Consider the following 26327-nt stretch of genomic DNA (forward strand, 5'->3'; position numbering starts at 1 on the left):
TTTAACTATAATGTATGCAACACCTGGTAGTTGCTGTTTTCTACGAAGAATGTAAGTTTTAGGGAATTGTCCAGCGCGTCTCAAAATGCATAAAAATACATTTCTCTTGAGCAGCGTTATTTTAGACACAGTGCCCTCTTAAATGAAAACTATTTATTTTGCATCACTCTGGCACTCGTCAAGTGCTATGTACACACGTATGGGCACATTTGATTCTTGATTTATCGAACGAGCAAGAAAAAAGAAGGACAAGATTTTTTCAAAATGGTAAAACATAATGTTGTAATCAACACACTAGAAAAGATTTAAGATACTGTATGCAGGTGTGACCGCGCCGTTTGTCCTACCAGTTTCGTTTGTCCGTCAGACATTATATGCGGGTTTGCTATCCGCACATTCTGTCCCCCCATTGTTTTACGTGTATATTTGATAAAAGGAAGCAACTTGGCAAATCAATGTATTTAAACTCATTGTAAATCATGTGGTTGACATTTTTTCTAGAAATTACATAATAATAACTCTACAATATTTTTAAAGCAAATGGGCCAGTCCTTTTGAAAGTAGAAGTGAATATTTTCTTTAAAACCTTTATTCTATGAAGGCATACTCGTGATATCGGCCCCATAACTGTTGTAATCGATTATACTTTTGTACGTGGCTTCGTACATCAACCAACTCACTACTAGTATAATTATACTCGTGATACAGGCCCAAATCTAGGTCACTTACTAGGAAATGAGGAATATATAGGAAAGGTGGTAGCTTTTTTAAAAGGCAGTGGAAGGTACAATGAACTGTGATGCTCAGCTATAAACATTAATTGAGTATTAATTAAGTATTAATCGAGTATTAGTTACGTTTTGCTATTATTAGTGACAGTGGTACTATCCTCGGTATAAATTGCTTCATTGTATAAATTGTATAAATTGCTTCATTATACGGAGAGAGGTTTTAAACTAACGTCCTAACGTAATGAACTGATCGCAACTAATATTCGACCACTACATCCTTTCTTTCCTAATGAATTCTTTAAAATAACAAGCCGAATAACAATACAGAAAATAACTACTAACAATTTACTGACATTGTTAATTGCACAACACAACGCCACTAGGCTATCGTCGATCCAACAGTAAAAGTATTAAGAGAGGACCAGTAACTACGCCCTCTCACATTGCCTGGCGGAAATCATCGAATGACGATGGAAACGCCATTAATCGCAACAACAACAACAACAAGCCCCGCCCCAAGTATTTGGGGGCGTTTCGAGGGTTAATGTAGGAGTTAAATGGGAAATAAAAATGATTAAAAATGGGGTTGAAAGTGAGTGGGGGAGGCTAGAGTATTTAAGATAAGGTAGAGCGTAGCACAAATTGGCGGATGCTCAGGGGGTAGGGGCATTTAATTACCGTCAGATGAGCATATTCTAATACCTTATTCATGAAACTGGCAGGTCACTAATTGGCGTATGGTCCAAGGGGCGGAGTCCCCGGAAGCGCAGGGGTTTTAGGCATTCAAATTAAGGTCAGATTACCATCCAGGGGCCAGCCTTAGGTCCTAAGGTGGGGTCCAGGGGGCAGAGCCCCCGGAAGCTCAGGGGTATGGGCATTTAATTACGGTCACATGAGCATACTTTCTTTTCTGTTTCTTTCTATTTAATTTTCTTATATATTGTTTTTCAAAATTGTGTGTGGGGGGGGGGGGGGCTTGAGCCCCCAAGCCCGCTGTTCCGCGGGACCTGACATGTAGGCCTCTAAATAGTAAATAAGCACATTTCTTGCCTGACTGTAAATTTTGATATTTGTCATTCTCCAACAAACGCATAAAAAGTATAATTTACTAAAAAGTGAGGAAAAATCCCAGAAAATTAGGCCATTTCAGCAACATCTGTAAATCACTGGTATCAAATTAGAAAAGAAAAAAAATCACTTTTAAAGTTTATTTTGGTGAGGGGGGGGGGGGGTAGCAACTGACTGAATACTTACACCTATGGTGTCGAGGAGCTCTTTCTTTATTTTTTTGTTCGGTAATAAATAAGGTTAGTTTATGTGGGTGTCACTCAAGCGCGGATATACGGGGGCGACAGACCCCCCCCCCCCCCTCTTTGAAAAAAAAAAGAAAGGAAAGGAAAGAAAAAGAAAGGAAAGGAAAAAAGTAAAGAAAGAAGGGCTAAAAACACGAGTTAGAAGTGGACCCATCAGGGCGCTCACTTATCCGTATCAGGGGAAAAAATACACGGGGGCTCGGGGTGAATTACCCGAAATGCTAAAAAGAGCCCCCGAAAGTCATAAAAGTAGCCCCCGAAATTGTTTAAGTATTTTTTCGCCTGATCCGTATATAGAACAAGGCCCTGGGGCAGCTAGCCATACTCCGATATTTGGGTCGTTTTCCGATCAGAACTAGCCCTAACTATTATTCCAGGATTTTGTTTCAGAACCTGAGACAAAGTTACCCAATCCCTTTAAGTTTCAAAAAGTAGTCTTCATTGACCTGTACATAGGCTAAGGTTGGCGGGAAAACTGCAACTGATATCCCCCCTTCTTTTCTTTCCTTCCCTTTATCTCCTCTTTTCCCTTTTTTCTTTCCCTTCTCTTCCTTCTCTCTTTCTTTTTTCTGGGGGGGGGGGGGGGGCAACAGCCTGGGAGGCAAAGCCCTTTCGGCCCCCCCCCCCGATCTCCTTCTTTCCTCTTTTTTCTTCTTCCTTTCCCTTTGTCTCATCTTTCCCTTTCCCTTACTCTCCGCTTTACCTTCTCTCTCTCTCTCTCTCTTTTTGTTGGCGGTTGGGGTCAAGGCCCTCTCGCCCCCCCCCCCTCCCCCCTGGATCCGCGCCGGGAAGACCTGTAGTGTCATCCCCAGCTAGCTGGCAAAGCTGAATATGGGTTATCCAGTCGTTTCATTCATTAAGTATAATTATACTTGTATTGAATATGTATACGTGTGGACTAGAGTACGGACATTCGGTGCGGCAGGCGGACTATTGGTGCGAGACCTCTTCCGCACAGATTGTCCGTCAGACATTTGAGGCGCGCACGGAATGTCCGACACGGACATTCTACGCGGATAAAATCCGCACCGATCGTCCGCTCTCGATCGGTCTCTAATAGGCGGACGATCGGTGCGGGTTACATTCTACGCGGTCACACGGGCACCTCGCCGCCGAATGTACACGAATATAAAGTGATATATTCGGTCATGACCTTGATACACGAATATGAGGATATTCGGGCCTCTCGTTGCCTTGATTTATCATGTTTATAAATATAATGAGAGTATGGTAACAATTTAATTTCGAAATAAAAGATATATATTCGCAAAATATTGTCAGCGAGCAAGGAAGAAAGACATTTTATTATTTTTGTTACATTTTTTTTCTCTTAAATAAATACTCTTACCGTTTCTGATATTTTTTTCCTCACAAAATCAACGTTTTCCAAAAAAATGTTGTTATGTAACTAACATTCTCTTGCGGCACCCTAGTTGAAAAACGCTGCTCTGGAATTACAAAATCATTGAGATGAATGTACCAGAGAGCGGATACTTATTTTCTTTTAATATGGCACCGTGCATACCATATATTTAACTTGACTGCAATTTTTATTTCAAAAAAAATTACAGTACAAGAAAACATATTTTAGTTTACCATGACAACAGAAATATATATATATATATATATATATATATATATATTTATACATTACATTACATCTATAAACATGAAGAAAACCTTAATTTTGGAATAGATCATGGATGAGGGCCCATTATACATACAAAGACAAATATACGATCAGCTGATTAGAAAAGTTACAGAGGATGCATAAATAATGAAATCTTACATCCTAATTTCTTTGTTGTGCCATTTTGGGGGAGACTGGCTGTAACGCGTACTCATCTGCGCGCAATGTATTGTTAAATTTCTAAGAAATGTAAATTCCGTACTTTGATTTGATACATGCGTCTTCTGGCAATTGACTTTGATTCAATACATGTGGCATAATAAGTCAAACTTCACAAGGATGGAATGGAGGTAGTGGATGTTTCTAGCTTTCATATGGCCTAGAGTTTGAAGAAGTTTCACCAATTAAAAATTAGAAAATTATGATTTGTTGAAGGTGCAAACACAAATATGCAACTCCGTGACGTGTCTTGTGAGCTCCCCGCCTATTTGCACTGTAGTTCTAGAAAACTCTTCCTTAACAATATTTTTATCATACATTCACATAAAATATAATTAAATATGAATATTGCAAATATGTTTATACACAACCCCTCTATGAAACAAATCTATTCTGTCATAAATAAATTAAAATCCTCGGGGGTAATTGTCCTCGGGGGGTAGTTGTCCTCGGGGGGTAGTTGTCCTCGGGGGGTAATTCTCCGGGGGGTAATTTTCCGGGGGGTAATTGTCCTCGGGGGGTAGTTGTCCTCGGGGGGTAATTGTCCTCGGGGGTAATTGTCCTCGGGGGGTAGTTGTCCCCGGGGGGTAATTGTCCTCGGGGGGTAATTGTCCTCGGGGGGTAATTTTCCGGGGGGTAATTTTCCGGGGGGTAATTGTCCTTGGGGGGTAATTGTCCTCGGGGGGTAATTCTCCGGGGGGTAATTTTCCGGGGGGTAATTGTCCATGGGGGGTAATTGTCCTTGGGGGGTAATTCTCCGGGGGGTAAATTTCCAGGGGGTAATTGTCCGTGGGGGGTAGTTTTCCGGGGGGTAATTTTCCGGGGGGTGATTGCCCAGGGGGTAATTGTCCTGATACGCTATTAGTTATCGAATAAATATACACATTTAAGAGAATGGAAGAGAAAAGGGGACGTGTGAGTGGTGTGTGAGAGAGAAAGAGAGAGGGGATGAACATAGAGATACAGAAATAAACGTAACTCGAAACAATGACAACATATCTTATGGCAGAAAGGTCGCAAAAACTATAAATGAAAGTGATATCTGCCGCTATCCCCACTGACTGTTCACCTTGTCTAAATAGCTCGTGTGACATTGAAAACTATCCCAAATATAAACGTTTTGCAAACTGTGGATCATGGGTCGTGATGCTAGATATATTATGACAAACAATAAATGAAGAGGCTCTGTAGAAGGTCGAAGAAAGTATGAATTTTCGCCTACATAAATTTAATGTACATTGTGTAGTTATATGTCAGTCAACCATTTCACTCACTCGGGATCTGTTTTGAAAACAAATTTGTCATTCTGGCCTTATCCAAAGGTATTTCTCGGGATTAATAAATCTTTCTTTTTAAAGGAGAGGGGTGTCCATTGTGACTAATTTTGTTGCTGAAAGGATCCGCATAATATGTCACAGTTCTGTACCCCCCCCCCCTCCACTATTCCTTGAAGCTACCCCCTCCCCCATCTCTATTTAGTATGCAGGTGGTGTTGACAGGGGTGTGTCCTGTACCCCCGTCTCACCTGCTTGGTGTTTAATCAAACGTGAAGTTCTCCATCTCGCCACAACAATCGCCCCATACAAAATCGACCATGCGCGGCGTACCGAGTTGTATTAATGAGTAGGCAAATTAGAGTAGTTTGCAAGTGCCAGAAGAATGGCAGAAATCCATGTTTTTGTGTAGGTCTTTGTCACGGCTGCCTTGACTGACAAAGTAATCTTCACGCAATACGTCAAAATTGGGATGATGCATAGCATTTATTGTGTAATGTAGGTTTTCGGTCAGACTCGGGGCTTGGAAACTCCCATAAGTGACCGCAAGACAAAGAATGAAATAGCCTGAATGCATTTACCTATGCGTTTTATGCCATGACAAAAACGTGAAATCAACCACATTGATTAGGTTTTCACGACAAAGGCAGTTAAACTGTTCATGCTGAATACAAACTTGACACTCTAAAACGCCATCGGTGTCAGTTTTTAAAAATCATTTACTAGTGCCTTGTGGTGTCGTTGAACAAACACGTTAATGCTGTAAAATTCTTTTTAATGTTTATATCCATGTTAATCTATTTCCAATCTGAGAATTCACACGATGTTTGGTTTTAGGCTACTTAATTCAAATTATATTTTCGCCCTCTTTACCATCTTTAAAAGGTTAACATTACGATCTAGTTTATAAGAAAACATGGGGCTAATTATTATACACGCAAAAGCTAATTGTAAATATAAGTTAATTGGAATTTGTTGACTTCTTTGCATGTGTTGTGGGGTTTTCCCTGTCGACCAGGAAATTGTTATTTCCCCCCAAAGTATTTGTTACGTAATCGTGTTTCCTGTTCACGATGTGCATGCAGACAGAGAGATGCGCATAGCACAGCTGCTGATTCGTCTGTTCTTCCTAGCATTTAAAGGTCCCGAGACATGGATGCTACTTATGTTTGTGTGTAGCAACGGTTCTTTCATGATTAGATGTTCAATCGTGTCTTGCATTTTAAAATAATTTCCCACATATTATTCTTTTTACCTCTTAGATTTTGATGAGCCCTATCTACCCCCATCTTTGGCCCAAATATCCTGTCACCTTTGCTATGTGACAGCATATCCAGCAAACGTGGATATTAAAACCCCTGTTTAACTTGAAAAAAGTGGTCAGTTATCGAGCTTTTGCATACTACTTCCAATAAAATTTGACTGAAAGGCATTTTAAATCTACTTCCTATTCAACTTTTTCGAGGCTTTAACCGAAACGTAAGTTTTTTTTCGATTTCCCTTGAAAAATCTTTCCAAAATGGATTTAAAATGTTCTTCAGTCTTTAAAAAAAAAAAACTATTTTCATTTTTTGTAAGGTGTTATTAATTTCCTTAGGTTTTTGGTATTGAAAATATGGCCCCTCTAAAACATTTACTTAGTATGCTATTGGATACCTCTTATCATGTTTATAGTTGGTAAAGCAAATTACAAGCAAGCAAGTTTGTAGAGAAATTTATTTTTAAATTTATTTTTTATCCAACTTTTGTAAAACATCAACATCCTCAAAATGCTAATAACATGGGATAGTTACAGTACAATCAAATAATAATGAAAATTGATGTAAAAAACCTCAAACAAAGTAAATGAACATACCACTGCATAACTCTTAGTGGGCAGTAATCACAAATTCACCTAAAAGCAAGTTAATAAACTCGTACTCTTGATGTAAATTGATTTACCAATCAGTATTCGTAACAAATGTGTTTGCACATGTGGGATTGAATCATCTCGCATCAACGGAACAATGGTTGACAAGTTATTATCGGCCGGCGGCGTTCAAATACATGTGTTGTTTGTTCTTACATGACCATTTGGGGTTCATCTTACCACACTACTTGAGAAGAATAAGCTGCTTAATGAAAATCGAAAGAGACAAAAACCACCAAGAGGATGAGGGTCTGAAAACTTAGTTTCAAGCACGTAGTCCTAGTGAGGTCATCGTATGGTCTTGGCAGACATGCCATCTCTCCGGGTTTTCCGCGGCTGACGGGCGCCGCTCTCTTGTTGCGCTCGACAGCAGCGAAATTAGCGCTCGTTCAAATGCCAGACTTGGCCGCAAATGATCGCCTGCCGTGCCGAAGCTCAGACGAGATTATGTAAACGTTTGAGAGGAGTTGATTGTAACATGATCGAGGTAGACTGCTACATCTGTCTGCTTTAAGTCGACTAGATTCATAGTAGGTTCTCAAATATCGCTCCAACCATAAACCGCGTGATGCACGGCCATGCACCGCTGCGCGCGCAATGTCAGGACTTTCCGTTGCGCTTGTGACGTTCGTCTGCAGCGCCGGCGAGCGCAGTCAAGCTGGGCGAGTTACACAACGGTGAAACAATAGGTGAATGTCATCGAATACCGGCTGCCACGGGTGTTCTGCGATCGGGTTACGCCAATCTGACGAAGCGTGCTCAATGATCTTGGGTAGATGTTAAAGAATTCAAGTCTGAAGGATGCGTAGAGAACCGGGTCATCTTACACACGGAGCAGGAATATTTAACCTACATCTTGGAACTCCACTTAGTGGACGATGCACGAGATTGGTTTAAGTTCGTAGACGGAGATTATCCCGACCTTGAAGATGATTCATTAACACGTTACCATTATAACACCGCCAACGTTTGCGTTCCAGTTGGTTTTATCCACGAATAATATAGGATCAAAATCTTGATGCATACAATAAAAAAATAAATTCCAACACTTCAACTCGTAGCTATACCGGCGGTTACTTTATGATAGGTTCGGTGGTACGTTCTCTCAGTTAGTATTTGTTTAAGTCCTTGACGTAATTTCTTTCACCACGCTTGATTACCTACAGAATATATGAACCAGAGGAAGAAAAAAAAAAGATCCTAGACGTAAGAGTAAAAAATCTTCCACGGTTTATGTTCTGTTGGCAGTTCGAAATTGTCTGAATACTTTGCAAATAAGCAGGCAACATAGTTTACATTCAGTGTAAACAGTAAGATGGATGACTTGCCGTAGCGTATACAGCTTAGGGCGTAGCGGGCATTATTCCCCCCACCTCCATCCGTTTGCAAGCAAATGAAAAAAACAAAAATCAATTTTGGGTTAAAAAAATCGGTTGGTGCTTCAGAGGAAACGTGCCACCCCCCCCCCCCCCCTCCGTCACGCCCTATAAGCGCTCGCGTACTTCGGCACCCCTTGTATATTTTGCCAACCCCCCATTCTTGAATTTCCGAAGGTTCATAAAAGAGGAAATATCACACAAAATTAATGATTCCTCCCCTTAATTTTTATATTGAAGTCGGACTAGTGAAGGAAACTATTGTACCTTAATTTCACTCAAGACATTAATATACTATATAGGTTAGTATTGTATTTTCGACCTGAATGCAAAACTACGAGAAATTTGTTCATGTTTGAAACCAATTTATTTTGTCAATATTTGCTGTTATCACTTACGGAGCAAGCAGTAAAAAGTAGATTTTGTCGGTTACTCTTAATTAATAATTTCTTTGCTTTCTGAGGTATATCTTTTTTGCTTTTTTAAAAGATAAATAAAAAATTAACAAGACTGTATGTAGATTGTTAGTGTGTCTATAAACAGGATGTACCGAGACTTAGAAGGTGGGCGGACTATTGGCGTAGCACTGATTTTTAAATAGAACCTCGGGATACTGTTAAGTTTAGAGACTCTTTACAAAAAAAAATGTGTTGACTGATGAAGATCCATGTGTAATATCTTTCCTTTTTCCTCTTCCGTCCATTATTGCTATCGTCATTTTCGCACGTCGGAGAGGGAGGGGTAGGCTTTTCATGTTTATGGACCTATATATTTGAGGGAGGATTATGGGAGGGGAAATCCCCAGTCTCCCCCAATGGCATAAGGTCGGTGTCCCAGCACGATATGACATGCATGTTCTCCTTCCGAGATGCTTAAGTCTGGCCAAGATGAAGATCAATGTCATAGACACGACGGGATACGAGACCGCGCATGGCGGGCGGCCCAGACGGATGGCGCGCCGCGCGAGCAGCTCGATCGAACTCGACATGAAAGGTGATCCCAACTCAACCCACTTTTTTTTATTCTCGCACTCAATTGAAAAAGGCGTGTGAAACAATGAATCCTCCAACATCGATCCACTACTTCCAACCACCCGACACACTTTCCATGGACCGAGTCATATTTTCTTTGTGTCGATGTTGTCTGGTGGAAAGGGTGATAATGGCACAGATCCATGACAAGATGCCGCCACGAAAATGTCGCCTTTAACATTTGATGATGAACTTGACTTGCATTTGCGAAGAAGAAATAAAAATGAATCCATACGTCATTACTCAATGTTTCTTCATTCTGTTCGAGAAAGAGAAAATAGCATGAAGAAAAAACATAAAGAAAGATATTTAGGAAGAAAAGTAAAGGGTAGCATTGGCATATAGACATACACTTGGCGAGACGCCGCAGATTTTGGCGTCACATTTTTGTTGGTCCACATTTTCTGGCACATAAAGATGTTTCTCCATCAGTCTCAAGAAGGAGAGATAAGAGGGCGACATCACTCGTAAATATTCCGCTTGTAGTCCACATCGGACCCCTCAATAATATGTGTTTTAAATTGAAGTCCTGAAGACGAGCATTGTGCTACAAAAATAAACAACGAACATTCAGGATCCACAAAATCCGTTATGAATTCACGTCGTCACGTCGATATATTTTCCTCAAATCTGAAAGTGTTTGTTTGTTGTGGTCTTGTGGACAAAAAAAATACAAATAAATACATTCAAAATTAAATCGGCATGTAGGCTATGATTTGTCCGCAAAGGACAGACGAGGAAATTAAAAACAATACACAAATGAACGGAGGGAAGAGAGAGAGAGAGAGAGAGAGATAGAGAGAAATTGGGCCGGGTGAAGGGGGGGGGGGCCTTGGGAATATTTCCGAAATCCGGAACAAGCAATCCATATGTCAGCCTCATCACATTGTTTTATCTAACATGACACAGTGTTACTCGAATGAGTAATTGTGTTATGTAGACTTGTCAAAGTCAATCGGATGATAACGGATTGGATTTAGGCAGACACACACGTGTAAGTGGAGATGCTCTCTGCGACCCCATATCATTTAGGTGTCAATACAATAAAGAGATAGATTTCACGCGGGAACTTGACATTTTGAACCGGGGGAGACTGTGTCGTCTGCACCCTTGTTCGTGTGTGGGGAGAGATTCAATTCCAGATCCCCGATTTCTGCCTTATCCTGCACCCACTTTTTCATTAAGCTTTGCAATTATAATATCAGGGGTGGATCCCGAATTCTCAGATGGGGATGGCGAAGGCCCCGTCCCCTACTAACCTTGATTTCCTCATCTTCCTATGCTCATTATTCAGCCACCATACATTTTCACCAAAATTCTTTGGCACATTTATGTGTAATCTTGAAAATTCAGTGTAATTTTCGTTGGATTCTGTGAAAAAATATTTTCTATATTTACCAGAACTCAGTTTATCTTTAAGGCGCGCAAGAATATCATCAGGCTGTACTTTTTCCTTTGTATATTATGCTACTACGGTTTTTAAAATAGGGGTCTGCCCCTTAATCCGTCACTGTAACCGTTTTCTCTCTGACATGAAACATGCGTCAGGACTTAAAAGTAAGACTGGACAAGAAAATACCATAATCAGCTATCACCCCTGTTACAGCGGTTTTACAGTCTGAGCATAGCTCGAGGACGTATTTTGGTGCATAAATGTTCTTTTCTTCATATTTTTGTCAATATTTCTTTTTACATCTGCAGAGTCTTTCACGTGGTGATTTTTCCAGGCTGCAGCTGGCATTATACTTCGGTTGCTTTAGGCAAATTTTTCAGAATTTTCAATATTTTATGTGTCTTAAATTGTTTCACAAAAAAATGAGGGAGAGGGAAAGGAGAGGGAGAGAGGGAGAAAGAGAGAGAAAGAGAGAGAGGGGAAGAGAGAGGAAAATGGGAGAACGGAAAGGGAGCTGGGAAAGACTTAATTCATGAGCTGGAGAAAGTCTTGACCGTGTAAGAATGAGCTGTGCAGTTCATTAGCCTTTCCCCTGCACGCAGCCTCCGGCTTTTCAAAACCTAGACGTTTCTGTATTTTAATGAAAAAATAATTATCCGGGTTGATGAACTAAAACTGCGCAACCGTCCGGTTGTACCTTCTGAACTTCAAAATCAGAACGGTATTTTAAGTTACTCAAATTTTCTTTATGTCATATTTTGAGAAATACTTTATTCCTTAAACGATCATACGCCTCCTCTTTCGAAAATGTTTAAACGTTAGTTGTCAGACTAATGCCTCTAAACAATGATGTTGATATTTTTACTGCACAAATTCAACCATCCACCAAATATTGTAGTCTGTGTATTTCATGCACGCGGAAAAGTCAAACCAAACTCGCCGTAGCTCTACGTGACTTTTTTTTTTGGTTCGCTTAAATTTGATTCTGAAATGTAATTAACCTGGAAAAATGAGACAACACAGCCGATGACTTCAGTCCTTTAGAAGTTCGTGGTTTTGGGCCGCATGTTCGTGGTAATGAGGATTTAGCCATCAATCTGTACATGCGAACCAAGAAAAAATCTAATTAACTTCTCTATGTTACCACAAAGATTTTTTTCTTATTCCAGCGCAGGGTGTAAAGGAAACTGTTTAGCTTGAAGCGTTAAAGTGTCGATGATGGATAATTGAACCTTAATGTTAAACATTGCACACGGGATAAATCTACAACGGATCTTCTCCCGACGTAGCCGCAAGAGAAAAAAGAGGGAGAAGAGAGGAAGGGAGAGAGAGAGAAAAAAAAAGAGGAAGGGAGAAAGAGAGGAAGAGAGAAAGAGAGAGGAAGAGAAAGAGAGAGAGAGAAAGGGAGAAAGAAAGATAGACATAAAAAAAGAGAGAGAGAGAGATAGCTTATCACCCTCATTGTTCTCCTCTTACCAAATTCTAAGCAATTATAAGGAAGAACCTGGCTTAAGAAACAATCGAAATATAAAAAAATTATGATCCTTCCTTTTTATAAATTTGGGGTTACTGACTGGATGAGGATATTGAACTGCTTTTAAGAACAATGCCTCTCGACTAATCTTGGTATTTTATCGATTAATGTGTCACGACTTGTTTGAACAAGCTATACAATAGGTTCACTGAATGTTGTAATGTCATATTTTGGTCATTTCCCGTCTTAAACACATAAATTGTATGTAGTGAGAATATCTCTATCTTGTATTCTGTTTATCCTGTTCAGTGGACGGGGGCGTATCATTGAGTGTCTTTAGAAAAGACGGACAGTCACCCCTCCCCCCCCCCCCCGCTAGCTCTCCCCCCAAATATTATCATTTTCCAGGATTTTTATTTTTAAATTTCGATCAAACTCGCTCAGTTGAGAATAGGACGCTTTTTGTTCTCGACATTGAAAAGGTATTCTCTTCCAGTGAAAAATAAATGTTGTTTAAATTCTATTCTATATTGAAAATAATTTAATTCAAAGCAAAGAAGCAAAGAGATTTAATTCCAAAAATTTGATTTGTAAGAATAATAGCAAAGAAACGATAAGATGACATGCTATGTTCTAGCTGTGAACTACATGGAGGCCTACTTGTAACAGTATAGATTTGTACCTTGAACACCATATCTTGAACACTATATTGTTACTGCTATGTTAAGTCGTTCTTTGTATTTGTATTTCAAGTTAACATTGAACTATTTGTCTGCGCATGGGCAGAAGAGGAAAGTCGGTCATCTACCCGAGCTGCCCGCGATTTTGTATGTTTTGATCGCCCCAAGGCAGACAACATTCTCGATTACCTCGATCATAAACACCCGACCAGTGATCGCTTTCACGTTCTCGTCTGCGCTGACGTACCTTGTTCTGATGAAGATGAATGCTTCTCATTCCCGTCTGGAATATTTTCCATAAAATGTACATCGAGGCAGGGATCCAACTCCCTGATCAAAGTAAAGTTTCTTATAAAGATTGAGTAATATCTTTTTGGAATTGGGATAATTGACCTCTCTCCCAATAACAAAATACTTGGTAAAAAGTTAAAAATGGTAAACATCTTTTGAAATTGATGAAACTCTTAAGATATTGAAATAGATATCATGATCATCTAAATATGACTAAAATGATACCCGCGTGTAAGCCTATTTTCTTTATTGTTGATAATTTGATTTTCCTACTTGAAGTTCATTGAATATGGATTTATTGATTAAGACGGGGAAACTTTTGATGAATCATTTTGATGAATTAAAAATGCTCATCGTTACAACTTTGGATTCTATGAACACATAAAATAAACACCGATGTTTGTGGCTAAGTAAGATGCAAAAAGAAATGTAAAAAGAAGACGACATGACATTTCTGTCCTAAAATACCCGCTTGGTCGCTTCGCTCCCTCGCACTTTTCCCACTTAGTAAGACATGTGCTCACCCCCTGAACGGTCAATGCGCCCTTCTTAATGATAAGACTTGCCCTACACCATGATTTCTTTCTAACTCAACATTTGATTTACACCTCTAGACAGTTTATAATCTGAAATAATTCTACCTCAATCAGTACTAAACATATTTGTACATGTATCTTTCTAAAATATAATCTTTAACACTTTCAAATTTTCACGGCGACACTTAAAAGATGCAGTCATTTGAAACACCATCTTGTATTCTTCGCACGGTTCGCCACTTTTGGATCAACTGAATGATTTTATATCCCTCCCCTGGCACATTAATTTGTTTGGAGTAGATGAAAAAAGTCATGATTGAATATCCTGGTTGTCTCATCAATACTTTACGGTAATAACTCGCTAAATGTTCGCACCCGTGTCTCGAATAATATATGAGAAGCGGCGTGTATGTGACTTCATGAGCGCAATTAATTACCATACCCCTCGGCTTTGCTTTTCTGATTCATTACTCCCCTGTCTAGATCACTTTCCTTCTTCTCCCCTTCTTTTACATCTTTCTTTATCTCCCTATCTTTGCTTTCCTCTGGTAAATGTAGTTTCATTTACCCCCCCCCCCCCCATCTCTCTATTTCTCGCTAAATTTGAAACAAACTCACTTCTTCGATGCCTCTTGTACACTTTCTTCTTTCTCTCTCTGAATCTACTACCTATAGATCTAAATCACTTTCTATTCTCTCTATATATCTCTCTCTCCTCCCTCTCTGTCCCCGTCTATCTCTCTCTCTCTCTCTCTCTCTTCTCCCACTCTTTCTCTCACTTCTCACACTCTCTCTCTCTCCCTCCCCTCATTCCCCTTCCTCTTCCTCTATAAATCACGACACATGATAATATCATGCATCTTTGTTTTGCTATGTCCAATAACCTAAAATCGAGTGAAATTTTACACAAATAAACACGATTGTCACCTAGGAACGTTTCGCGACGTAATTAATACATGGTCAGATAAAAAGAAAGCGATCTACAAAGCTCTGATAGGGTGGTCTCATCAAAAGTTTGACAAATGACAATTGATAAACTCTTCACGCCTCATTTTGGTTTTGGGGTTGGAACGAAAACAACATGATTGCTTGATAACATGGAACATTTATTTCAAGACAAATAGGTAAATTGATGGCACGCTTGTATCCGTAAAAAAGAGAGAGATGGGGAGGGAGAGTGGGAAACAGGGATAAAGTAGAAGAGTGCGAAATATTGAGATGTAAGAGAAGGAGCTAGGTCGGGGACAGATGAGGAGAGAGATAAAGAGAAATAGAGATAGACAGAGAGAAAATAGAAAGAGAAGAAGGTGGGAAATTGGACGTCGATCACATTGAATGAAGACGGATTCATAGAGTCATGGTTAAAGACATCCAGGAAAACTTTACTGAACGGTTTCCTTAAAGCTTAATAACAAAAGACGTTAGGGATACACGTTTTCGAAACTCATCTGGGCAGAGGTATATTGTGAGTCTAATCTATATAAGAAGGGGAAGGCGTGGTGATTTGTGTGACCGAATAAGCTCGATAGCTTAGCAGACATTTACTGTTTTGTTAAATAATTCATATTGTTGACAATCTGAAATACCGTCTGGTATCTATGTTATTTAAATCTAAAATAGTGTCTCTTTTTCAGTTGAGTAATGATGCGTCGCACTTTGCCCTTAGCCTTTGGGGGTAACTGTCTGTGTGTGCATTGATCGTTGTTCCTTGTACTTCAAACATTTCAAGTACACGTGAAAAAGTTGTCTCCGGCTCGCTGCTCAGGTGCAAACAATTTGCTCTGTAAGTGGACTGATCAATCTCATTTCTGTAGAGACGGCTCCTTGATCAGGCGAGATGAGAGCGCCATTGTTGGGTCATGAGACGGGCTTGATACGGACGAATGGCAAATGAAGTCGAAGGTACTTCCCACGCACTCCAACCGAATTACGTCGCTATGGTGGCTGAGGAGTTTCCCAGTTGCAGCATCAATCGACGTCTCGCACGCTTTCACCGTCCTCTTAGATTACCAGGGCAGCGTCTCACGAAACCGATATAAGAACAAGTTCACCGAAATCGTATTGAAATGCGTGTATTAAGGTTAACACGCGTTTCAATGGGATGTCGGTGAACTTGTACTTATGACGGTTTCATGAAACGCTACCCAGAGTGCCAGACGAGCAAGAGATTGTCAGAGGAATGGTCTTACCAAATGTGCGAATAATTCATCCTCATGATGATGATAAGTGATAGGTCTATCTTGCACGCTTGAGGAGTGTACACATACATGATAAGCGGTGTCAAGACTCAAGAGGGTGCTCAATGTTAAGCGCATGACAAACATCGGAAACGGGGGTACACCCTTAAACATGTTAAATAGCCCGTGTAAAATGTGTCTGGTATGAGGGTCGTTATGTATCCTACCATATCCGGCACACATTTTTGTCCAGCTGGAAATTGTTTTGTCCAATCATAACCATTTCTGTATTTTCTTACTCAAATTTGGGGAAAATCTCATAGTTTAGGAAAAGAAATATCCCTGACCCCCCCCCCCCCACCAATGAGGACAACCATCATGTAGCGATTCTTTCATCGCTACCTTATATCGACTGCCTTGTAATGTGGTAACTTTAAAAAACGAGACGCGATTGTCACATGCACTTTAAAAAACCTGGCAATTATTCACCTCTGACGATTCAATCTTGGTTTTTCACATAATTTTCATTATAGTTTATTAAATATATTAATTCATATATACCCGTGGAGAAAAATTTATTTTGCTGATAAACATAATGAATAAATTAAAAAAATTATTCCAATGCAAATTAAATGAATTATGGATCTAAGTACATCTCCGATCTCTGAAGCAATACATGTTGCTGTATAGCTACACTAGCTTTTTACTATATTTCAAGTTCAGTGCTACATTCACCGTCGTTTTACTATTATAGTATGTTACTCTGGAAGCTTACAAAACATTAATGATGATACCATACTCATCATTCATCAATAAATAAGGAAAAAGTAATGTTTTCACATTAATTAAACAAAACTCCTAATCGACTAATGGCGAGTGCTAGCTCACCTGCGCCGGAGACGACAAACATCCATCATTTTAATAACGATCTTGTTTTGACCTTAATATCAGCCCCTCCCTTACATCAACATGATAACACTTTCATTATGATGGTTCAAAATGCTCCATAAATCACTAATGTGATCGTGATAATCTCATCAAGAATTCGTCGGTACGCCTGCAGGAATATTGCCAAAAAGTTTTTGAACCTTAAATGGATTGGTGGTAACATTTTAGACCATAGAATCGCCTTCAAACTCTGCGAATACACACGTCTTAATTAGGAATAATAATAATCCTATTTTATTTAAAAAGTACATAATTATCATGATTTTATTTGATTTAGTTCGTTCAATTTGTTTGCATTAATCTAAGCGAATAATAGTGAAAATTTTTATACTTTTCTAGTTCGACAAAGCCTAAAGTATTACAAGGCCCAGTCTCTGTCTCTCTATGTGTCCCTTTCTTGTGACCCACATAATATCCCTGTCTCTTGAGGTATTGTGCCCATCGTTGAGCAACATTTATCTCTTTCTCTCTGTCTCTGTCTCTATCTACCCCAAATCTCCTTTGCAAATACCCATTGTTGAACTAGATCCGTCCCCCTCCCCCTCTATTTTCTCGTGACCCATATCTATCTCCGACTGTCTCCCGAACTATCGTAGAAATTCAGTCTTGCCCCCGTCGCTGAGCTACATCTATCTCTGCCTCTACCTAAATTACATTCATCTCTCTTTCTCGTGACCCACATTCTGTCTATGTCCCTCTCTCCCTAACTCTTGTAAAAAGTACGTCTTGCCCCGGCCCGCCGGTCGTTGAGTAAGATGATGATAATGATTCCAAGTGACAGTACCAGGCCAAGGTTAACGACTCGGAATGTTCCAGTTTTTGGCCGCATTAGACGTACTTGACTTTTAGAACCAGACAGCCAATAAATCTTCAACCTACCTACGTAATTAAGGTCTCTGAAAATACAGGATGGAAACATGTTACCTGAAAATGGGAACCTGCACCTGACGCATTGATGAGCTAGAGGGGATGATAGAACTGTTACAAAGTTTTCTTGTTAGGTATTATGAAATAATTTCGAGTTGTTTAATAAGAAAAGCATTTGCCGCGTTTGTCCCTGATAAATGGTACGAGATGAATTCATGTTACGCAAACCGAAAACTTTTCTCAGCCAGCGTTCTTTTTCTTCTGACATGAACAAATTAAATTAGTATAGAGAGTGCCGGGGTAAGCTTATTAAATAATTTCAATATCGTATATCTATGTACGCAATTCATTATCAGAATGAAGAATTGGTTTCTATAATGGCCCCTTGATTTAGTAGGTTGACATCTACTAAAGACAGCATGTTTGTCTTTTATCACGCTTATACTACGGTACCGTGCCGTACATAAGTTTTCCATTGTTTTACTTATCATTTCTTTTTTTCTTTATATGAAACTCTGTAAACTTTAGCGAAGAATCCTTTTCTCATTTTATTGATTTTCCATATTCAATTTAAAATGCTTACTGAACAGACCGCTGAACTTTCGTCTGCAGTAACCGTTTTTGGCCCATTCTCGGTGGACGCAGTAGCGTCAAACGTCCCACTTTCTAATTGCTGAGAGACATGCGATATTGCGGCCACTACAAAATGCTCATGTGCGAAGACTTATAGGGTAAGCATCTTAAGTGGTCTACATAAAACAATCTCTTTCTCGGGTTTGGGGGTGAGATATATTTTGCATTCATAAGGTGATTTCCTCTAATGGAGGACCACCGGTTGACGCGGAGGTATTGTTTCTTGAGTGTAGGGATGTGTCCAGACGGACAATTTTTGTCCTCTGCAAACCCGTCATTTCTGTATGTATGGCATCCAACCTGACACCGTCAGGGCAGCAGTATCTTCCTGTAAACACATGGTGTGCAGAGTGATGGCAGTTGAAGAGAAGAACCAATTTCTTCGAACGCTTTTGCTTTGGTAGAATGCAATTATCAGAATATAGGAATTTGAAGTGCGGTACTATGAGAGACGAAATTATTTTGTTCAGGCTCCTACTGAGTCGTGGGAGAAGAATCCCTTTGCTTGAGAATCATGGGTTAGGGTTAGAGTTAGGATTAGGGTAAGTCATGGTTAAAAAATATGAAGGTGGTTCTAGAGACGGGAAGCAAAACGGGCTCTCATGTGTTCATTAGGAAAGAATCGTTATGTTCCGAACATGAAATCATTTGTGTTAAAACAAAATCTCACTCTGTTCCCATTTTCATAAAGTCGGAAGCCTCCGTTTTTTAGAGAGCATACTGTGGTTTTAACTATGGTTTAGACAAAACTAAATGTATGTCTGGACAGAGTTGTGCGATATCTTCATGAGAGAGCATCTCGTCACTCGATCAGGACAGATGGAATGAACGATTTCCGTCGCAGACAATGGCGAGACACTCATGAATATTCATGAGCCGTCGTCGCGTCCTCGACTCTTCCACCGTGGATTCATGAAAATGGCTGCTAAGGATCGATGATTGTTTCATCATGTTGCCGCAAGGCATAGAGGCGGTGCTGCATCCATCAAGTTGGAACAGATAGTGAGTAATGAGGGTTGTTAAGAGGCTGTTGCGATCGACGACAAATGTCAAATGGAGACAATTTCTACAGCTAACTCGACAAATTGTAACGCAATTGGCGTTATCAAGTTGGTACAAAAGTGATATATCTCTCAGCTTCCAATGTTTAAAGAGCCGATTCCATCTACGCAAATTTAATATCAAGCAGCACAACAGATGTTTGTCTTTCGGGGGCAATACTTCTGTCTTTAAAAAAAATATTCCACCAATTTTATTGAACGGAGGATTTTTGTGTTAATGACAAAAAAAGGATTAAAACCAGGAATTAAAATCTATTTCATTTTCCAGCCAATGCATTTATTTGTGCGTTTCTTATTCAAGTATGCTAGCAGTTATCTTAAATCTTAAAGAGGCAGTGTGATGTAAAACTGTACAAGTAAGAATGTTATATATACGATAGGTCTTTCAGATACATAAATATTGCACTTGTGAATTAGAATGATCCATTTAATATATAAGGTAAAAACGCTTGTTGTATCTGACGATTTTTACCACAAAAAACATGACTAATTTTGGACAGATAGACACCATAGTGAACCATCTCTCTACATAATTACCCTTTATCAATCTTTTAAGTGACTTAACCCTTGATTAGACAGTTAGAATATTGGTTAGTTCCCATCAGCGTATCAATTAAATTTGTAAAAAATGAAACTGTGACATAAAAAGTCTACGATGCTTAGAATAAATCACATAAGCACTTCGACGTTTCAGAGATATCATTTTCTCAAAGAACATTCTCAGATACACTTTTCTATAAGCCATCATAAGCAATAAAGGTTCTTAAGGCAACATAGCCGTCGTGAAAAAAAGTATTTCATCCCTCATCACCTAGATGGAGCAAGAGTTCTGGAACTCTGCGCCAATGGCGTCACTTTCTGCTTCTTAACGTTTGGGTGACTGTGAAGTGAAAAGCGGTAGAGGAAATTTCCGTTACATGAGAGATCTCACATCGAGATACGAGGAGCTGCATGTACTCTTATGAAGCTTGGTGGTTTTCGGCTGATCCGCTGATCATCACTTCTGCTTGCCTGGTGACAACCTCTGTGTTCTTTCGAGGCTCTGTGAATAAAGATTACGGTTAGTTGTTGATATAGTTAGTTTTTGTTTGAAAATAAGACTTTCCAAACAACAGCCTATTTGACTCCAGTTCTTTCCGGCTCTAGGTTACTTGTATAAACTCTTTTGTCATAATATTGATGCGATCAAAGTAGGGCTTTGGAGATTTAGTAGACAATGCCTTATATAAACTAATCATCATGATCATGGGTTACCGCTTACAAGTAAAGCAAACCTATAACTATAAAAAGATATTGGCATGTCTGTTTGTTTTATCTTTTTTGTTGACGAATACCGTAACGGGAGAAGCAAACTGTATATAGATTGCCATCGCTATCAGTTTCAGAAATAAATTTTGAAGCTCGTTTTTTAACGTTCTTGCTGGTTTGTAGTGTACGAGACAATCCTTGGTTGTCTTGTGTGTATATTTGTTTCTGAAATATACCAGTACCATGTACAATTGGTTAAATTAAGTATTTACCGACTTTCAGGGAAAGCAGCAATAACAAAATACAGTTGTGCATGTGCACTTGTGAATTGATGGAATTCCCTTAAATCCAAACTCCCCGCCCCCACAGTTCTGGCTGCATAGCAGGCCTTGATGGATGATTAACTGTAGTTCAGGGGAGCAACCGCAGTTCGTTGAGAGCGATTATTAACATGTACATTAACAGCCGTGACCTATACAACACACGACTTTTAAAGGTGGCATCAGCCATTTTCGTGAGTGATTGTCGGTGCAAATTGCAATCATGTCTGACACGTGGTGTCAGATAATATCAAAGACAACGGTGAATAGAAATTTATTGCTTTCTGAAAGAAAAACATTGTTCAAAAACTAAATCAAATATATATCGTGAATAGGTTCTGTTTGGAACTACAAAGCTTGATTAATACGCTCCACCGGGCAATTTATTATTGATTTGTCATAATTACGATTACATAATCGGAGAGGATATGTTTGTACTTCAATCTAATCCAGTCTGTGCCTATCCTCCAGCGCACACATATATTCTGTAATACACTGTGGTCAGCACATCACAGACACTGTGTCCAATCGGGAACATGTACTACTGGTCCCTGGTCCGGCTATCCACAGTATGAATTAGAATGCGTTCCAAATCTTTGTGATCGCTCTGTGGTGTATAAGACAGTACACTCTGTGACGTACTGTGGTATACTTGCCACATTGTGAATTAGAATGTATTCCAAATCTCTGTAATCACGGTGGTGAATACGTACACTGACAGTGCTGATAAACGATAGTAAACTCTAAGCTCACAGTGGCCACACTGCATTCATCTGCCACAATATTTTATTAAATACTTGACAGTGTGGGTGTAGAAAATGCTGCTTTCTGAGTCATGTAAGATGTATTAATTGCTCAATTGTAATTTCAAACCTATGTACTGAATGGGATATGTTTGTAACATTAGTTTTTGTATGTGTAATTGAAACGTGTGACTGTGTTTTTGTTTACTTTACCTGATTATGATACTAACTTGAGACGAAAGAATTGATGTGCGTGTGTGAGAGTTTCTATGGAGAGTTGCTACGGACAAGTAAACTATTTTCGTATTTTGGGGTGTGTGTTTTGTAATGCCCAATGTCTCTAGGCATACTACTTCCTACTAACAAACATTAGTGCATGTACTAGATCGGGTTAAATCGACTCGACGTCGGTTCTCTTTTGGCTCGGGGCTCTGGGGACTCAAACTGATGGCTGCGGTTAGACTGACAACTTACAACTTTTGTTGTCAGTGGCTTGGAGTAATGTTTGAAAGTCAAATCCTGTACTTGAAATGGGACCACTATTTCGGGACAGGCTCGCAGAATATCAGAATGATGATCTTCGGTACGCACAAAGCGGCAAATAACGTCAATTCTCATGTTTCTCAATTCTCAATTGTCCTGTACAATACATGTTTGGCTTTCACACTGTGGCGTATATGTTATTAACGTTTTGTTAACCATATACAATTTTATAATGCAGATGAACGCCATCTTTCAGTATTTTGTTCAAAAATAATAATTTACTTTACTATCAAATACTTGAATATCGAACAATTCTGGTCAAATTAAATTATTCCAGAGTTTCTCGACAAGCCTGCGATTAATAATATATGGAATTTGAATTTCGCAGTTCAAATACATTAATTTGTTTTGTTTGTTTTATATTGAATCATTACCAAAGGAGGAAATCTCATTTGAGGATTTCAAGGTAACTTAATGCAAAATTGTTCTATACACAATTATTCTTCCGCTGTGTGTTGCATGATTATATGAATATTTGTGGCACAAAAGTGTGACTTTATATATATATTTATCCTACTTTCCTTTCTTTTATCGTGACATAACTGAGTCTTTCATTTAACCCTCTTCCCTTTGGATGTCTCGCACAAATTTAACATGGAAGCAAAGATGTTTTGGAAAAATTGAGAGAATATTTCTGCAAGCCCGCCGTTCTGGCCATCTTTCCGTTTTACTTACGAAGGTGTTTTAGTACTTTCGAATCCATTGGCCAAAATAGTGTGTCGCAAGATATTCTGTTTTTTTACAGAGGCAAAATATCATTGCTTCCAAACGAATGGTCTATAAAAAAAAATATCAAACTGTATTCTATATCTGCCTGCATTACTATACACATGTGCACTTTAATTTGATATTTATCCTTTCCCCAAAATTCTGGTTTGGCTGTAGATTTCAGAAAGTATCGCCGCTGTAGTTGTTTCCAAATGTTCTTTTCTGAAACCCTTCGTGAAACTGTCGTCTCATTTTAGTTCGTAATTAATCCAGTTTGAATGGATTTATCTATAATTTATGTCTTTTGTTATTTTCAAATTAGAATGTGCTAGTGACACGAAAATAAATGTTTTGTATTGTGTGGCACATCTGTGGGCAGATTTGTAAATTCCGTCCTAATTTTTTAATTAAAGACGTTTTGATTATAGTTTAACAAAAATCCACATGTCTTTTACAATCTTCAAACGAAAAAAATCTTCTTTTCATAATGATGACGTGATATATCTCAAACCATTTACCGGCTTATAAACTTTTATTTTTCTCTCATATGTTTCTCTTTCAGAAAGAAATTAAAATCATGTACAAGAAGTCTTCCGAATTCGATGGCCATGTGTAAGTATTCCTTATCTTACTCAGGTACATTCTTTATGAATGATACCGGCATGTTCGCACCCTCATTCACTTGCCTGTTTTTTTTCTTTTGTTTTATGTTTTTTTTCTACTTCTAATTAACCCCTTTTAGTAAATGCATTTCAAAGCTGACTGCTCTTTGAATGGCGTCAAAGATTTACTGTCAGAAGACAAATGGTGCATGTCTTTAGTAGACGCGTATAATCTAAGGTAGATGTAGACCTACCAACTTTTTTTGAGGGGGGGGGGGGATAACCGTTACCTGTCCTAAGGATACCTTTTGGGAATAATGTGTGGCATACAAAGCCATGTACGTACTATAAAATCATGAAGATTTATGGCGCCAAACTTAATTAAAGGCCGGGGAAGAAATATGTGAGAGAAGAAAGATGAAGGATAGTAAAGTTTACTTATTTACACCGCTAACTAATCTACACACACGCACTAATCTACGCACACGCACGTATGTACCCACACAGTCACCCACACATGCCTCCCATCCGATAAATTCTCTGCAATACACAAACATGTGGTGAAGACATGACAGGGACAATTGGGAAATGTAAAAAAGAAAGAAGCAAACAGAAACCGTAACAACAATTGGATTATAAGCAGGCTCCTTAAAAGGGTGCCACACATTTTAAAGAGAAAAGTATATTCTGATAAGGGTATCAAAACTTTCGTATACTTTGGACCTCAGTTTTGAAGAATATCGTAGAAAACGTGTCCCCCTGAATAAAAAGTTGCCCATCAAATACTCTCACATTTGAAATATGACAAGAAATATATGAAACGGCTGGACCAGAACTGTCATCCCACTGGTGTGTATTCCGTTATACTTGTTTCTATTCCTAGAATTTCTAGTGATTGTCCAGGGAGTAGTTGTACTTTTTCTGTGATTTTGAAGATTACAAAACCTCAAAGTAATTATGAATTGCTGGTATTACGTAATCAATGTTCCCAAATAACTTCTTGACAGTTTCCAACTTTCTATCACGATGGAATCTCATGATCATTACTCATATTTAAGCCTTAACAATGCACTTTTCAACAAAACACAATTCAGCAGACACGTCGCGCTTAATCAGATACACGTCACATGTCCTCGTACCGGCGTTCGAGGCGAAGACAGCTCGCACTTCCCCCGCATGACATCATCGTAGACCTAATCAGACTGCTTTGTGCTAACTAATTAATCTCGTTGGCGTACAATGCAGCAGGCATACAGACAGTCTAGCTAATTGGAACTCGTATCAGGTTAGAAGGGCTAGCACTAAATGGCTAGCCTGAATCACGTGTCAAACTCAAAGTGGGATCATTGATAGACAGGTAGATACATAGATGGACATCGTCATTGACGGGCAGAGGCTAATAGCGAGATAATTAGAGGGATGACGTGGTTGACATTTAAATCAAGGCACCTTTGTCGAAAATGTACTTTATAGGCCTTTCTCTTAACGACATTTTGATTGCTGTTATATCATCACATGATTTATTTAGTAAATACATGTATAAATAGCAGGTTGTGCATTCATCGAAGACAAAGATGATAACGATAACTCCGAACATGTTTATATTTGAATGATTATTCATGAAAATATGATTAGTACTCGAAGAAATCTTTACAGACATATTGAAGCTTGAATCTTTCGTCTTGCACTCATCGGCGTAAACCATACGAGTAGAACAGATTCTTTATTTAAAGTTTAGGGCTGTTACTCAATATTCAATAATTTCTTTCATTTCCTAGTGAATATTATGTCTTCTATATTTTGTGTTTTATCACCGTAAGTGTGAACGTTATTAATTCACTTGTATTCACCTGTGATTGCGTAATCGACGTATGTGACGAATAGTCTTCAAAATGGCCACCCACAGTCACCCAAACCTGACTGTCCCGTATACATTGTGTATCGGAAAATGTTTATATTTTGTAATGTAATTGTAAATGTAGTTTCCAGTTTATTTGAACACATAATCTTCGACGTAGTTTTGAACAAGTGGATTACAGAATGTGTTGAATACGAAATGTAAATACATAATACCTAGTGATCCATCAGGATACTTTTATTTGTTCAGGATGTCCTTCAACAAGATAGTGAATTTTGGCAAGCTCTCGCTCTGCTTCTCGGAAAACAATGATTGTGCCAAATTTGAGATTAAAAAACCCTGAGAAATGTGGAAGTCTTAAATAAAATCAAACATAAGATAGCATCAATGATACTTTACAAAGTACTATGGATTTCATGACGATTATCGAATTCAATTTTCATTATCGAAATGTCTTTAATCTTCAAAACAAAACGGCAATCTCTTTTTCGACGAATTTCCCCCGTTTTAACCTTGTTTCTTTATAATCCCTGCACAAACAATATTATGGGATTCAGAAATACCGAATATTGTTATCGAATTTCATAACGAGGATTGTGTTCCCTCGGAATTTCTAGAACCCGTGTTCGGCCTTGAATTAGTAGGTGTTTCCTGTATCAGAGCTCTGAGCGAAAATTAAGTTGTTTTCGTTTTTCCCGCCTACAGTTTGAGGCCCAACTCACATGCCCTGTTTCAACCTTTGAATCTGATTGTAAAAATGCA

General features: G+C 38.9%; 1 protein-coding gene across 1 annotated transcript in view; it reads left to right on the forward strand.

The window, feature by feature from the left end:
- Positions 1-26327, forward strand: part of LOC584940 (stAR-related lipid transfer protein 5) — a 58842-nt gene that overhangs the window by 13235 nt on the left and 19280 nt on the right. The window contains exons 2-3 of the mRNA XM_011679758.2: positions 22777-22803; positions 23668-23717. Of these exons, the coding sequence (XP_011678060.2) occupies positions 22777-22803; positions 23668-23717 (77 nt within the window). The remainder of the gene's footprint in view (positions 1-22776; positions 22804-23667; positions 23718-26327) is intronic.

Source organism: Strongylocentrotus purpuratus, unplaced genomic scaffold, assembly GCF_000002235.5.
Source record: "Strongylocentrotus purpuratus isolate Spur 01 unplaced genomic scaffold, Spur_5.0 spur5_scaffold_9, whole genome shotgun sequence".
Lineage (NCBI taxonomy): Eukaryota > Metazoa > Echinodermata > Echinoidea > Camarodonta > Strongylocentrotidae > Strongylocentrotus > Strongylocentrotus purpuratus.